Genomic DNA, 15,043 nt, shown 5'->3' on the forward strand with positions numbered 1-15,043 from the left:
GATCCATGCACAAGCTCCCCACCATTCCCGCTTCATCTAAATCTTCCTGGCACCCACTGCCATGGACCCTATAGGTGCCTAATGAATGAGATGCTTGTTGAATCAGCGAGCAACTTGCATCCCACTTCTGCTGAATTTTAAGAATGATCTATGGCAGCATTTGCCAAAATGTGATTTTAGTTCACCTAACCTATGAAGAATTTCTACAGTCAGATCAACCTAGGAAATGCCACAGTGGAAAGCACATAAGCAATATTAACGGCTGGGTGATGATGCCCCAGGTAAAGCAATGGGGTAAACCCACCTTATCCCAGAACTCCTCAAAATTATGTGACCAGACTCTTATTCTTCACTTAATACTCATAACTTGGGCAACACTGATGGAGGGAGCTCTGTGTGTTGGCGTCAATGTGCTAGCTGAGTGGAAAGGCAGCTTCCCCTGCAAAGCTCTGGCATAAGAGGATGTACCATGCCAGGAAAGCTGATTAGACTCCAGTGCAAAAATTAGGCTGGGAACAACAACACAAACGTCAGGCCATAGAGAGGGCTCTTCCACATGAGCTTACAAACGCGATGTTACCATCCTATGGCGGTTCATGCGAAATGAAGTGGCTCTCAACACCCACGGCTGTAACAGTTCATATGGAACTCAGCTGGCGCGTGCAGGGGGAGCACACAGGTGCCTTGGGACATCAGGTAGGTCTCCTATTCCCACAGCATGAAGCTACAGCAGGGAAGCAAAGGCCAGAAATGTTTTGCTTCAAAGCAGCACAAACTGGTCTGAGCAGTGCAATGTGAGGTGCGTGGTTATAAAGAGCCCGCTTGGCATGTGGGATTCAGGAAAAGGAGTCTCACTGCTCTCTGCAAGGTGATCTGGGCCAGCTCGGTCACAGCGGGACAGCAAGGCTAAAGAGGAAGAGCAGGATAATGCTACTTCCTGTCCTTGCCATTTTCAGTCTGCAAACTCATTTTCTTTCTAAAGGGTGTCTGTATTAACCTTGGGAAAAATGTTAGAAGAATCTAACTTTTATTCCAACGAATACATTCCTTTCCAGCAGAAAGAAATAGCGTGCGGTGTGGCTAACATATCACTTGCCACTTCTGCATTCCTTCCGCGTAGAGAAGCAAGGAATTCAAAACCATATGTGGCCTCAGGTGACTTAAACTTTTAGGACTCCTTTAGGAGACTCACGCTCCCTCTCCTTAGCGCGGGCCTCTGATAGCTGCGGGAAGAAAGGACAAGGGCCTCCTTTCACTACCCAGGAGTTCAGGGCTCTGTAATTATCTCAGTGACATTTAGAGAGAATTTGCTTAGAGCACTTTATAACTGTACTGCTCTTAGGCAAGGTTTTAGCCAACTCAGGAGCTCCAGGAGTCACATTCTAGAGTGAAAATAAGACTCAATGTTTACGAATTTAACCTGCAAAGTCACAAACAAGAGCGCATACAGTTCATCTTCACAGACACTAACATTATTTTTAATCCACCACGTCCCCTGACTTACACTATCCGTCCCTGGGACCCAGTTATTTCTTACAACTAAATATTCTGGAGTTTCTAAACAAATTATAGCATAAAGCAGGCTTTAAAGAAGCCTGTTTAACTCCTCTATTTTTTAATTTAAGTCGTGTATTTTCTCATTTGGAATTATTCCCATTAGAATGTTATCACTATGAAGACAGGGACATTTTCTGTCACGGAATTGCTGTACTCCGGAGCCAAGCACTGTGTCTGTGGCTGGTGCTCAATAAATATTTGTTAAACGGACACTGAATGAGTGAATGAATAATGAATGAGTGAAATTCTGAAGAAGGAATAATAATTGAGTTTCTAGGAAAAGCCAGAGTTATATCAATCTATGGTTTTTTTTTTTTTTTTTTGCTTTTTCTCTCTGTTGCCCAGGCTAGAGTGCCGTGGCATCAGCCTAGCTCACAGCAACCTCAAACTCTGGGCTTCAGTGATCCTCCTGCCTCAGCCTCCCGAGTAGCTGGGACTACAGGCATGCGCCACCATGCCCAGTTAATTTTTTCTATATATATTTTTAGTTGTCCAGATAATTTCTTTCCATTTTTAGTAGAGATGGGGTCTCACTCTTGCTCTGGCTGGTTGAACTCCTGACCTCGAGTGATCCTCCCGCCTCGGCCTCCCAGAGTGCTAGGATTACAGGCGTGAGCCACCACCGTGCCTGGCCAACCTATGGTTTTTATAGGTGAATGTTGCTAAGGGCCTTCCCCCAAGACAGAGAGACAGAGAGAGAGAGATAAGAAGCTCATGAGAAGGAGAGCAGACGCTGGAGAGGAGGCTTATTCAAGATGAATGGACAGTTTCCTCTAGGGCAGAAAGCTGCTGAGGAGGAAGCAGGGACGTGGGGAAACAAAACTTGCCCAATTTCTCAGTGCTCCTGCAAAAAGCCTCAGCCTCCTGAGAGGAGAGGAAAGGGAAAAAAGTCCTGAGGGAATTTCAGAGTCACTCTACGAACCTGAGACGGAAACCTTCCTGCTTTCAGGTGTGATCATGTCTAAGGCACAGGTACAAAAGCTGGAGATTAGGTGCTGCCCCAGCCCCTCAAGGTGTCCCCTCGCATGGCCATGGTTTGTAGAAACGGGTTTGTGTCTATTTCAGAACGTATTTTGAAGTTTGGCCCCCAAAATGGTACAGACGGTTAAGAAAAAAAAACCCGACAATCATGGTAATCCCAAATGTTTATACACTCGAGAAGAAACTCTATTTTATTCCTTCTTTAGAAATCAAAGGTTACTCGCAGAGCTCCATGGCCTTGAGAAGTTTTAGCCTTTTTCATGCTCTGAATTACTATTTAATTTCCCCCTTTCCACTTTAAAGTAGAAATAGCAATGGTTTTTATTGGTACCTTATAATGTTTTTATATGAGGCACCTACATCTTCCACATAGATACTCATTATAGCTATAAAAGGTTTCATCATTATTTGTAGGTCAATGCTAATATTTCTTTATATATTTTCACAAAGAAAACACAGTTAAGAAGGTTTTATTAATATTTATAGCCTTTGTTCTTCTGATCCGTGACAAACAGCAGAAAGGTAAGATTCTGACCATGTCTAATCCACAAGACCCCATTCCCCGTGATTTATGGGTGGTCACACTTCCCAGGTGGAGAACTTCCCCATCTAGTTATTGCCTTGGCTGACCCCGGGGAGACCCGATCTGTAGATTATTCCCCACCAGTGATGCCTGCAGCATACTTGGAAATTTCTGGGAGTCAAGATAGAGATCTGGGGGCAATGAAAGTTGATGCTTCTGTACTTCACAGGCAGCTGTGTAATTAGGAGACTGAGGAGGGGACAGAGTGAGGAAAATGGGGAGCCCGAAGCCCAACAGGCTCCTCCTGTCTAGCACGGGCTTGGGGGGCCCACAGGAGGGAGGGGGGCAGCTGTGGGAGAGCCAGGACTCCAGGACTCGCTATACTCGCAGAGACAGGAGCATCTGGGCAGAGGAGGGCCCGAGTCAGCGCAGTGCTTACCTCGGGGCTGGAGTAGTGGGGGGGCTTGCTGCCCTCACTCTCGCTGGAACTGCTCTCTGTCTCCGAGTCGGATCCCGAGCTGCTCTCTGAGTCACTGGAGGAGCTGCTGCTGCCGCTGCTGCTGCCGCTGCTGCTGCCCTTGCTGGAAGGCACCGAGGCTCTGCAGTTGGGCTGCTGGACCACCGTGCTGCCAGCCCACGAGGCCCCCAGGGAAGGAGAGGGAAGAAAAGCCAAGTGAGCAAACAGGAAATCACCACCACGCTGTCACACATCCAAAGGGAAGAGGGGGCACACACAGCCTACACATCAGTCAACCATGACCTGGAACTCAGAGAGCACTCATCAAGGTCAAAGGCGTCTTAATGGTTAAAACAAATTATATGTAGAAATAAAATTGGGAATAAAAGTTGGTGCCCCTTGGTAGTTGGGTACCGGTTATTTATGTGGCCATTTCAGAAGGGAAGGTGGTGTAATATCTGAATGGCTGTTTCTATTTTGCTGCTGTTCTGGAAATGGTTTTTCAAATGCATCCCCAATCCAATCATCTTCAAAAATGCAAGGAAATCCAAAAAGCTTGAAATATTTTGCAAAGTGTGAAAATGACTGCTTTATTTTTGCCCCAGAGGAAAATGCTGGTGATGGCAGGGATTAGGAAGAGGGCTGTCAGGAAGGGCAAGGCGTTCTGCTCTGAGCTTTCATGGCCTGCTGGAAGGTTCCAGAGACTGTGGGACTGTCAAAGTTAAAGTCTTGCTTCCCCCCCCTCCCACCCACAGAGTTGAATGCAGCCATGATTACAGGAGCTGGCATGTTGTATCAACAGGAACCTTCCTCTGAGCCCTTTACTAAAGAACTGAGGATCTCCCACTGACACGTTTTTATATATTCCAGACTTTCAAATTCAATCCCAGTGCAGCAGCTCATAGGAGCAGCATTTCAAATTTACTCTTGATGTTTATATCTGTGCTGAAATTTGCCAGAAAGCCATTGCATACTGAAAGATAACAGGAAAAATCAATCGATACTTTCCAATGGTAATTAATTAACCACAAAAATTCAAGTAGCACACATCCACCCAGAAAGTGTTTGAGCCAAAAAGAAAATTTCAGTACTCACATAAGATTCAACATCTTCAAAGTCCTTTATTGACTGAACTGAAACACACCTGAGTGTGTTCCTTTGAGCTCTAGCTCTAAACCCAGAAAATGCTGGTCACTTTTTTTTATGTTGAGTCAGCAAATATCTGTTTGCCATTTCCAGCTGTGACCACTGCCTCAATAGGACTGAACGTCAGTGAAGGCCAAGGGCCGGGGAGCTCGTTAGGGTTTATGATCTCAAGTGCAAAGCAGCCCAGACAAGGTAAAGGACCCTTCTCACCCATCCCTTAAATCTCTGACAAATGCTTTTCCCAAGGACAGACTCTCATAAATCCGGGGGCTGGGGTGGGAGGGATAGAGGTACACTCATTGGAGCCTTGCTTCTATAAAAACCACAAGACAAGAAACTATCTTGCAGGAAACCTGAAAATAAAAGCACCTTTTTAAACAGCAGGGTTAGGGGAAACCAGAGCTTAAACACAACCTTCCCTAGTGGTTTTCATTTCTTCCACTAATGTCACGGTCCATACCGACCGTCTGACAAAATTCTTCAACATCAGGCAACATCTGCACGTTCACGCCTTGCCTGAGCTGCAGCGATGTCTTTTCCAGCCTATCGTTTGTGTTTGCTACTGAGTGAGGCATCCTGGACCTTGAGACAGGGCAGGGGAAGGGACGGCTAGCGCTCAAGGGGCTGTAATGCTTTCTTCCCTTATGAATAGAAATCCATCTTTCCTGTTGGCTGAATCATTAAAAAAAAAAAAAAAAAAAAAAAAGACAAAGACTATTGGATTCTGACCAAGCATGAACATCTGGGATCCATGTTAATAGTTTGTCCGCAGGCCCCCAAAACACTGGGGGAAAAACACAAAAAAAGCAAAACAACACATGGCCCAAAGATTCCCTTTTCTTTTGACGGATGTAAATACGGAGGAAAGAGGTGTGTCTCCCTGCCACACTCTGGAACGACATTTGCCAAAGATTGGGAAATTCAGATGAATAAAGAACATTCTGGACTGGTTTTATATGATGTTCAATGGCTTTGATTACTGATCGGTATATTCTACCTGCTTTAATTCAAACAACAAAGAACCTGTGATGCTGGTTGTGTGTGTCCCTGAGCTTTGTGTGTATCGCAGAGGCAGCAATGTGTGTGGAAGTCCTTGTGGCTGGCACCTCAAACTGTCTTTTGAAAAGCAGCACTTTAATTTCTGGGAAAATGTCCCTTACACAGTTACCATACTGTCTTCCTTTAACGATTGCCATCCTAGAGTAACGAGGTATACTAGCCCACGGAGACAGAATTTCCAGTCTGAATTAGATTGGTAGAAAAGCTTTATACTTTTATGTTTTCCTTCCTTAAATTAGGAAATTTGCTCAAAATGACAGTTTTACTGGCATAACTATCATTTGTTTTTAAAACAGCTGAGAGAGCCAAGAATTTAGGGTTTTCTTCATGCTTTGCTTGTAAGGGTTGTGCAGCTCATGATGTCAGGATGGAATATATTCATGTTTCAGTGGTCTGGGTAGAGAGTGTGTGTCTGGAAACAATCCATGTCAAGGATGGGCCCGGCTTGCCTGGAAGGACTCTGGTAGCTCCAGTTGTGGGATCAAGATAACTCTCCCCACCTCCATGAAGGCAGCTCCACTAACTAGTCTTTGTCTGAGTCCTTGGGGACAACTGATCATTCTGGCCTCAGTATAGTGACTGCTCTTGCCTGAGTGCATGCAGCTGCTTCACCTCTGCTGGGGCAGCTGCAACAGTGAGGGGCAGGATCAAGACAAGAAAGCCAGGGACAGTCATCCCTGCAGATGAGTACTAATGAAAGGGTGGGCTCAGTGAAGCCAGGAAGGCTCTTTGGAGTCACAGAATCCAGAAGATGAAAAAAGACATACCAGAAAGACCTTGCATATTTTTAAATGCACACTGAAAATCTTGGTGTGCCAACTGGTTGTTGTATTTACATATCAAAGATATGTAAAAAAAAATTAACTTACTGGAATTTTTCCTGAAATGATAACACAGACTGTTGACACAATGACACAGCCTTAAACAATTTTTAAGATACTACCCACCAAGTTCTTGGACCCTGTGCCATTTTATGGACATGGTACCACTGACAGCAGCCATGAAATATTACTGAGATCATAGAATAAAAGTCTTTGTGTCACCAAAGCTCAGCCCAGTACCTGGCACTTAATAGGCATTCATGTGTGATTACTGAAATGAAAAGATAAGTTGAAAAGCAATCCATCACTGGGTTAGTGAGTTTTTAAAAAAGAGACTTACCCTTTCAAAATGGTTATAATCTCTCTTTTCAAATTAAAAAAATATTTAAGGGGACTTCAGCACCTCTCATGCTCTTCCAATTTTAACATCTTTCCCTTTGGAGAATATTTAACTGTACTCTAAATTTCATCTGCTATAATTTAAGCACAGCTCCCTCTTGGATGGGCTATTTACTTTTTGTATTTTGATTTCATGAAATGTTTTGCTGGTTTTGTGAGTGGTCAGGACCCCTTTGAGAGAGGTCCAGCTTTAGTCTAAATGATCTGCTTGCTGCATCCCTTCCTTTGGCTGCAATGACCCCGTCCTTTTGGAATCGGCCAGGGCCAAGTCTGAATACAGACCTTAAAAGACAAGACCTGGAATTGAAATGACAAATCCTGGCTCTCAGAGTCTAGGGTGCTCCTGCCTGCCAAGCATATTGTGGGATCTGGATATATATCCAAAGTTGTCCATGAGTTTTTAACTGACAAGTAATTTGAAGACAGGCTCTCTGCCTGGTTGGCACTGTTGTGGATAGCTGTGATGCCCACAAAGCGCCATGCATGCTGTGGGTGCTCCGTTGGTATTGACTGAATGATAATATTTAGCTCTCTCTCACTCAACACTCTGTAAAAACTCAACAAATGCTTGATTTACAAACCACAGTCAGTATCTTGGCAACAGTACCCCTTTATTGATAGCATTTCTGTTGATATTAATTGATCTAAAACCATAACTGCATGATAAGTGAAGATGGTAAAAGCCGGTTTGAGGAGGTTCACTGTTGCTAGAATTATCTTCAAAAAACCAAAACTGACAGGACTGCTGGTTCTATATGGAAATGTTTTGCTTTGCTCTGCAGTAACTCCAGGAACAATTTCTCTTTAAAATATGGCTTTTGAAGCTTTTAATGGTCTTGGTTTTCCGCCATCTCAGGATATCTTCATTTGCCCTTCATTCCTAAAGGATATTTTCATAAAATATAGAATTTTAGGTTGATGGTTCTTTTTTTTTCTTCCCAGCACTTGAAAAATGATGTGCCACTTCCTTTGGCCTCTATGGTTTCTGGATTCAGTGGGTCAAATTGCTTTTATTGTTTTCTCTCTACATATAAGACATTTATCTCACACTGCTTTCAGGATTTTTTTCTTTGTCTTTTGTTTTCAGAAGTTGGACTATGATGTATTTTGGCATTGATTTCTTTGAGTTTACCTTGTTTGGGATTCATTCAGCTTCTTGAATCTGTAGGTTTGTGTTTTTTGTCAAATTTGGCAAATTTTTAGCTGTTATTACTTTGAATACTTTATGAATAATTTGCAGCCCCATATTCTTTCTCCTCTCCTTCTGGGATTCTGATGATACAAATGTTAGATCTTTTGTTATAGTCCTACAGGTCCCTGAGGCTCTGTCCTTCCCCTCCCCCAGTCTGTTTTTTCTCTGTTGTTCCTATTGGGCAAGTCCTATTGTTCTATCTTCAAGTTAATTGATTCTTTCCTCTGCTCGCTTCATTCTGTTGAGCTCATCCTTTGAGTTTTTAGAATTTTAGTGAATTTTTCAGTTCTAAAATTTCCATTTGGTTCTTTGTATCTTCTTTATTATTATTATTTTTCTGAGACTCTATTTTTTCATTTGTCTCATGCTTGTTCTTATTCGCTTATTGAAGCATTTTATGATGGCTGCTTTGAAATCCTTGTCAGATAATTGTAACATCTGTGTCATCTCGGTATTAGCATCTGTTGACTGTCTTTTCTCATTCCAGTTGAGATTTTCCAGGTTCTTGGTATGAGGAGTGATGTCGTATTGTATTCTCAACACTTTTGGTATCATATGACTTTGAATTTTTAAAAAATTGCCTGTTTTAGCCAGCCTCCACTAACACCATGCCAGCAGGGGAATGGGGGGGATGTCTCCTCACAGCTGTGCATGGGTGGAAGTCTCAGCTCCCCACAGCCTTTGCTGATGGGGATGGACCGTAGTTTTTTTTTACATGGTGTTTGTCTGGAATAGAGTGGTTATTGTCAAAAGTTTTGTTCTTGCTAGGATACCCATTATGTGATCCTTTGGCTAGAGAGAGCTGGCTTTCCTGGGGCATTTTTTTTGTCCCTGTCTATTGCCAGGTTGCTGGCTTCTCCAGCATCCACTCTGTGCTATATAAGGAAAAATGAAAACCCAGGGAACTCACTGCCATATTGTCCTTCAGGCCTGGCATCCCTAGCTAATTCACCTTCTCTCCCCTTTCAGTCTTCTTATGTTTGCTTTATATTTAATGTCCATGGATTTTAGCTGTACTTAGCAGGAAGAATAGGGGAAAGTGCATCAGCATCTTGTCCTAGAACAGGAACCCCTCATTTGATTGCAAACAAGTATTATAGAAAGGTACCCTGTTTCAATACTTCCAACCTCCAGCTCTGATTAATTGTATCAAAAGCAGATGAATGAAATAACCAAGCAGGTCTCTGCTATAGTCTCTGCATATTTTATCAACCAAATTAGGCATTAATTCATTCATTTAAAAATCACTTATTATGGGCATTATTAAGCTGAGATTTTTAAAAGGATGTAGACCAGGCGCGGTGGCTCACACCTGTAATCCTAGCACTCTGGGAGGCTGAGGCGGGCGGATCGTTTGAGCTCAGGAGTTCGAGACCAGCCTGAGCAATAGTGAGACCTCATCTCTACTAAAAAATAGAAATTATCTGGCCAACTAAAAATATATATAGAAAAATTAGCCGGGCATGGTGGCGCATGCCTGTAGTCCCAGCTACTCGGGAGGCTGAGGCAGTAGAATTGCTTGAGCCCAGGAGTCTGAGGTTGCTGTGAGCTAGGCTGACACCACGGCACTCTAGCCCGGGCAACAGAGTGAGACTCTGTCTCAAAAAAAAAAAAAAAAAAGGATGTGTACCAAAGATGAAAATGACTTGTCACCAAGGATGTACACAGTCTTGTCAGAAAAATGACTCAAATGAAATGAGGTTGTAAAAATGTTAAGGATAGAAAGTTGACTACTTTAAATGTTATGCTCAGAGTGAAACATTCTCTCAGTATATTTGTGAGGAAATGGGATTTCCAGGATTCCAGTGTTGACTTTGCTTTTTCCCTGGGAGAGGATGGGGTTTTGCTGACTCTGGGTTTTGCTCAAGATTGAGTTAGAGCCTCTAGAGGCACCTGGGGATCTGGGCTGGTGCATGGTGCACCTGTTCCAGCTCTGTAGGGGTACCTTTGCCTCAGCTGCATTTCTGTATCCTTTGCTCAATAAATTGAAGACCTAATCTAAACTTACAGGGTATAAGCATGTGGTCTTTCCCTGCCAGTTTGTTGGGTACAAAGCTGCATGATCACAATTATGTAAAAATATATATCATATATATATATATATATATATATATATGTATATATAGACTGTCCAGAAAGTATTCAGCCATTGTTAATATAACCAGAACACATTACATGGCTGGATACTTTCTGGACAGCCATTGTATCTATATACACACATATATACACACATACATACAAGAAAATACTGGAAGGCTATATACTCAAATGTTAACTGTGGATATTTTTAGTTGTTGGAATTATAAGGATTAAATATTTTTTGAGCTTTTCTATATTTTCAAATTTTTCATTTTTTCCACAAACAATATATGTTACCTTTTTGAAGTCTATGTGATTGTGGAATATGATTCTATTAATGTTATTGAATTTAACTTGCTCGTATTTTCTATAGAGTTTTGAGAGTCTACATTCATAGGCGAACTTGATATTTATATGTATATGTTTTACATTATGGGAGAGATTTTGGGCAGGTTTTGTATTATGTTGGCTTTAGCTTAAAAGAATAAATTGGATAGCGTTTTTATCTTTTCATAGTGTTCTGGGAAATTTTAAATACTATGAGAGTTATCTGTTCCTTGAAAGTTTAAAAGAACTCATCACCAGTAAAACCTCAATCCTAGAACCTTTTAGAAAGGCAATTATTTGATATCTTTTATAATTTATTCATTGGTTATTGTCCATTTATTCTTTTGTAAATTTTGTTAATTCATATTTTTTTCAAAAAAATTATATTTTTGAGTTTATCATAAAATTTATATGATATTCTCTTATAATGCAAAACATTGTATCTATTACACAACTGACCTCATTCCAAATTTTGTTTTCTCACCCTGTTTCTACATTATATTTGCCAACCATTTTCTATTTTATTTTCAAAGAAACAGCTTTTGATCTATATATACACAGCAATAATTCCAGTATTTTCTGGTTTTGCTCCACATTTTTCAGGTTTATTTTACAATACTTTTATAAACTTCTTGAGTTGAAGGCTTATTTCAGCTATTTTGAATTCTTTCTTAATAACAGAAGCATTTGGGACTATCATTTTGCCTCCGAGTATACCTATGGTTGCAGGCAACCATCCTTGTCATTATGATTTATTTTTTGTTTTCCCTACTTTCTAAATAGATTGATGCAGTAGTTTTAAAATCCTACTTTGATCAAATAGTTACTTAGAAGATTGCTTTTCAATACAGGATGACATTTAAGAGGGATAAACATTACACTTAGGTCCAAAACCAAACAGGATGGAGATTTAGCTTAGTGCATGTGGAAACCTCAGACAGTGCCTGAAGCGGGAACCTTAGAGCTGTTGTTAGATGATTTGGAAAAGGTGAGGAGGGGCAGCAGCACAGCTAATTTACTCTGAGCCAGGAGTGGGATGGGAGTAGGGATCGGCCTGGGGAAGGGATTAAGGCCATAAAGAAGACTTATGCAGCACTATGCACATCCCAAAGAGCCCCGAAATCTTCTGCTGGCCTTAGGGAAAGATAAAAGTCCACAAAACTTGCCACATTCAGCAGCAGAGAAACTCAGTAATATAGGAGGGCCATAAACTTGGACATAAATTATGCCTCATATTTCACTGCTGATGCTATTGCAGCATCTGGAATTCTGTCTGTTACAAACCAAAGAATCCAGAGATCCTCCTGACCAGACAACTGGCCATTTATAGTCCCGTCAGGGAATGAGGAGCTAATGCCTAACTTCCCGTTTAAGAAAAGCTTTGGGACGCAAGGTGTGGTGCTCAGCTTCAGATACAAGGGCACAGATGTCATCTTGCAAGGACCATGTCATTTCCTGGGTTTCTACCCTTGATGACATCAAATGTCACAGGTAAGCAATTAATTCTTAACCAGCTGTCTGATGTTCTCCTCTTTGGCTTAGAGGGGGTGCCATGGCTTGGGGAATCTGCTCCAACACTCAAAACATTCTTGAGTTTGGGATTCCTGAGTTTATAGCATTACTATCTGACTACTGATACTTGCTAAGGAATACCAATTCTTTTGCCCTGAGGTCAGTCCTGCTTTTGGATTTATCAGCTTTTCTTTTTAGGATAGGCGAAGAATGTTCAAGATATGAACCATGGACCAAGATAAGAAAGTTATTGCCTGGAGCTCTGGGTCATATTTAGAACAAAGTTTTACTTTCAGTTGAATAAAGACACATGTGGCCCCACCAAAGAGAAAGACATTTCATAAATAAAGGAGAAATACAATAATGTACAAACATTGATACTCAAATATTCCTGGGCTTGTTGAAAGTTTTTCTGTTTCTAACATATTTTATTTATCTATTTATTTATTTAATAATAAAGGCCCACTAGAGAGCAGTTTCCACACAGTTATCTCCCCTGGACCGAAGACCTGAATAAGGTGGAGACCTCAGGTCCTTCCTTCAGACAGGAAGTGTTCTCGGGGCAGGGAGCTGGGGGTCTGTAACTGTCACTGGGAAGCAGAGAAACGGCTCCATGTCTAGTTTGTGAAAAGGACTGATTTAAGCTGGAAGTCCTGACGGATGAGGGCCCTGGAGGATGCTGGGGATGGCCCCCTGGAGAATGCTTCTCTGAGAGCCCTGAGTGGGCTTGGCCAGGCCACCTCTGCACCGCACAGCTGAGCAAGACCAGTTTGCAGCTGCAATTCCCTCCTGTCCTGAGCACTGTTTGAGAGACTGTGCCTGCAGCTGCCTTCTGATGACACAAACTTACTGCTTTTGCATTCAGGTGGGTGGTGCCACCAGTGACACTGAGTTGAAAAGCGTTTCTTGGCCCAGACAGCACCTCAAGCAGGGAATACAACATCCTTTCTCGACAACTGGAGCAGGAGCTGTGATGTTGCCCGGGCCCAACTGTCGGGAGGCTGAGCCAGCTGGCTGACAGGTGGGGAGGGCTGTGTGAGCGCGGGGGACAAGGGGTGTTCACACTCCAGCTGCCAAGGACAAGCTGGCCACCCCCGACCAACCACCTCAGCAGTGTTTCATCTGATCTGCCCACAACACAATGCAGCCGTCTGGCTTCCTCCTCGCGTTTGTCCCTGACCTTGCAGCTGCTGGGTGTGGGCAGGGACTCTTCCCACTCCACTGTTCTCCAGCCACCAGGTCGACAATGAAATGCTGAGAAGTTCTGGACCGTAATAATCTACTGCCACTCCAAGCGTCTTTCTAACCCTGTCCTCTGGGATTAGATCCCCAGGGAGTGATTTCAGGGTGGAATCATGCTGAGGGGACATCTGCAAGGCCTACTGCGCCCTGCTTCAGCATGACGGTCCCCAAAGGAACAGGTTCCACTCTGAGGAGCCCCTCTTCTACCTCCCAGCAATGAGAGCATTAACCCAGTTAAAGCAATAACCCCTTAGTGATCCAGCCACCACAAACTTATTTACATAGTTCTTTTATTTATTTATTTAATTCTTATTTCAGCATATTGTGGGGGTACAAAAGTTTAGGTTACATATATTGCCCTTGCCCCCTCGCCTCCCCAAGTCAGAGCTTCAAACGTGCCCATCCCCTAGACAGTGCGCATCGCACTCATTATGTATGTATACACCCATCCCCTCCCCCACCTACATCTGCCCAACACCCGATCACTGTTATTCCTAAATGTGCTCTTAGGTGATGATCAGTGAAACCAATTTGATGGTGAGTACATGAGGTGCTTATTTTTCCATTCTTAGGACACTTCACTTAGTAGAATAGGTTCCAACTCTTTCCAGGAAAATACAAGAGGTGCTATATAACCATTGTTTCTTACAGCTGAGTAGTACTCCATGGTATACATATACCACATTTTATTAATCCACTCATGTATTGATGGGCACTTGGGTTGTTTCCACATCTTTGAAATTGTGAATTGTGCTGCTATAAACATTCAGAAAACAATATGGAGATACCTTAAACAGATTCAAGTAGACCTACCATTTGATCCAGCAATCCCATTATTAGGCATCTACCTAGAAGAACAAAAGTCATTCTATAGAAAAGATACCTGCACCCGAATGTTTATAGCAGCACAATTCACAATTGCAAAGATGTGGAAATAACCCAAATGCCCATCAATTCATGAATGGATTAGTACATAGTTCTTAAATTTGTTTATATACATTCTCAGTCCTAGGAGGCCTTTAGATAGTGCAGTCCCCAAACTGCTAAACTCATGGAAACACTATAATCCATGCAGCAATAAAAATTTACCTGAGCTCTTTGACTACTTAAAAAAACAGCTTCACTGAGATATAATTTACATACCACACAATTCACCTGTTAAAGTATCTAATTAGAATATTCACAAGGTTGTGCAACCATCACCATAATCTAAATTTAGACTAGTCTTGTCTCCATTAAAAGAAACTGTGTACCCATTAGCAGTCGATCACCGTTCTTCCCACTCCAAGGTCCCCTTGCCCTAAGCAACCACTAATCTTTCTGTAGCTAGAAATTTCCCTATTCTGGGCATTTCATATAAATGGAATCATATAGTATGTGGTCTTTTGTGACTGGCTTCTTTCACTTAACAGGATGTTTTTGAGGGTCATCCATGTTGATGCACGCACCAGCACCTCATTTCTTTTTGTGCTTGAGTAACATTCCATTGTATGGACGCACCACATTTCATTTATCCATTCATCAGTTGATAGGCAATGAATTGTTTCCATTTTTGGGTTATGAGGGATAATGCTGCTATGAACATTCATGTACAAGTTTTGTGTGAATATATGTTTTCATTTCTCTTGGGTATGAGAATCTCTAAAAGAGGAATTTGCTGGGTCCTATGGTAACGCTATGTTTAATATTTTGAGAAAATGCAAGACTATTTTCCAAAGCAGTTGCACCACTTTGCATTCTCACCAGGA

At 42.2% G+C, this 15,043-nt stretch overlaps 1 protein-coding gene across 4 annotated transcripts in view; it reads right to left on the bottom strand.

The window, feature by feature from the left end:
• AFF3 (AF4/FMR2 family member 3) overlaps positions 1 to 15,043 on the bottom strand; it is a 552,172-nt gene that overhangs the window by 44,948 nt on the left and 492,181 nt on the right. For all 4 annotated transcript variants that reach the window (XM_045550236.1, XM_045550238.1, XM_045550237.1 and 1 more), the window contains one exon: positions 3,501 to 3,687. In XM_045550236.1, coding sequence (XP_045406192.1) covers positions 3,501 to 3,687 — 187 coding nt within the window. The remainder of the gene's footprint in view (positions 1 to 3,500; positions 3,688 to 15,043) is intronic.

The sequence above is a fragment of the Lemur catta genome, chromosome 4 (assembly GCF_020740605.2).
Source record: "Lemur catta isolate mLemCat1 chromosome 4, mLemCat1.pri, whole genome shotgun sequence".
NCBI lineage: Eukaryota > Metazoa > Chordata > Mammalia > Primates > Lemuridae > Lemur > Lemur catta.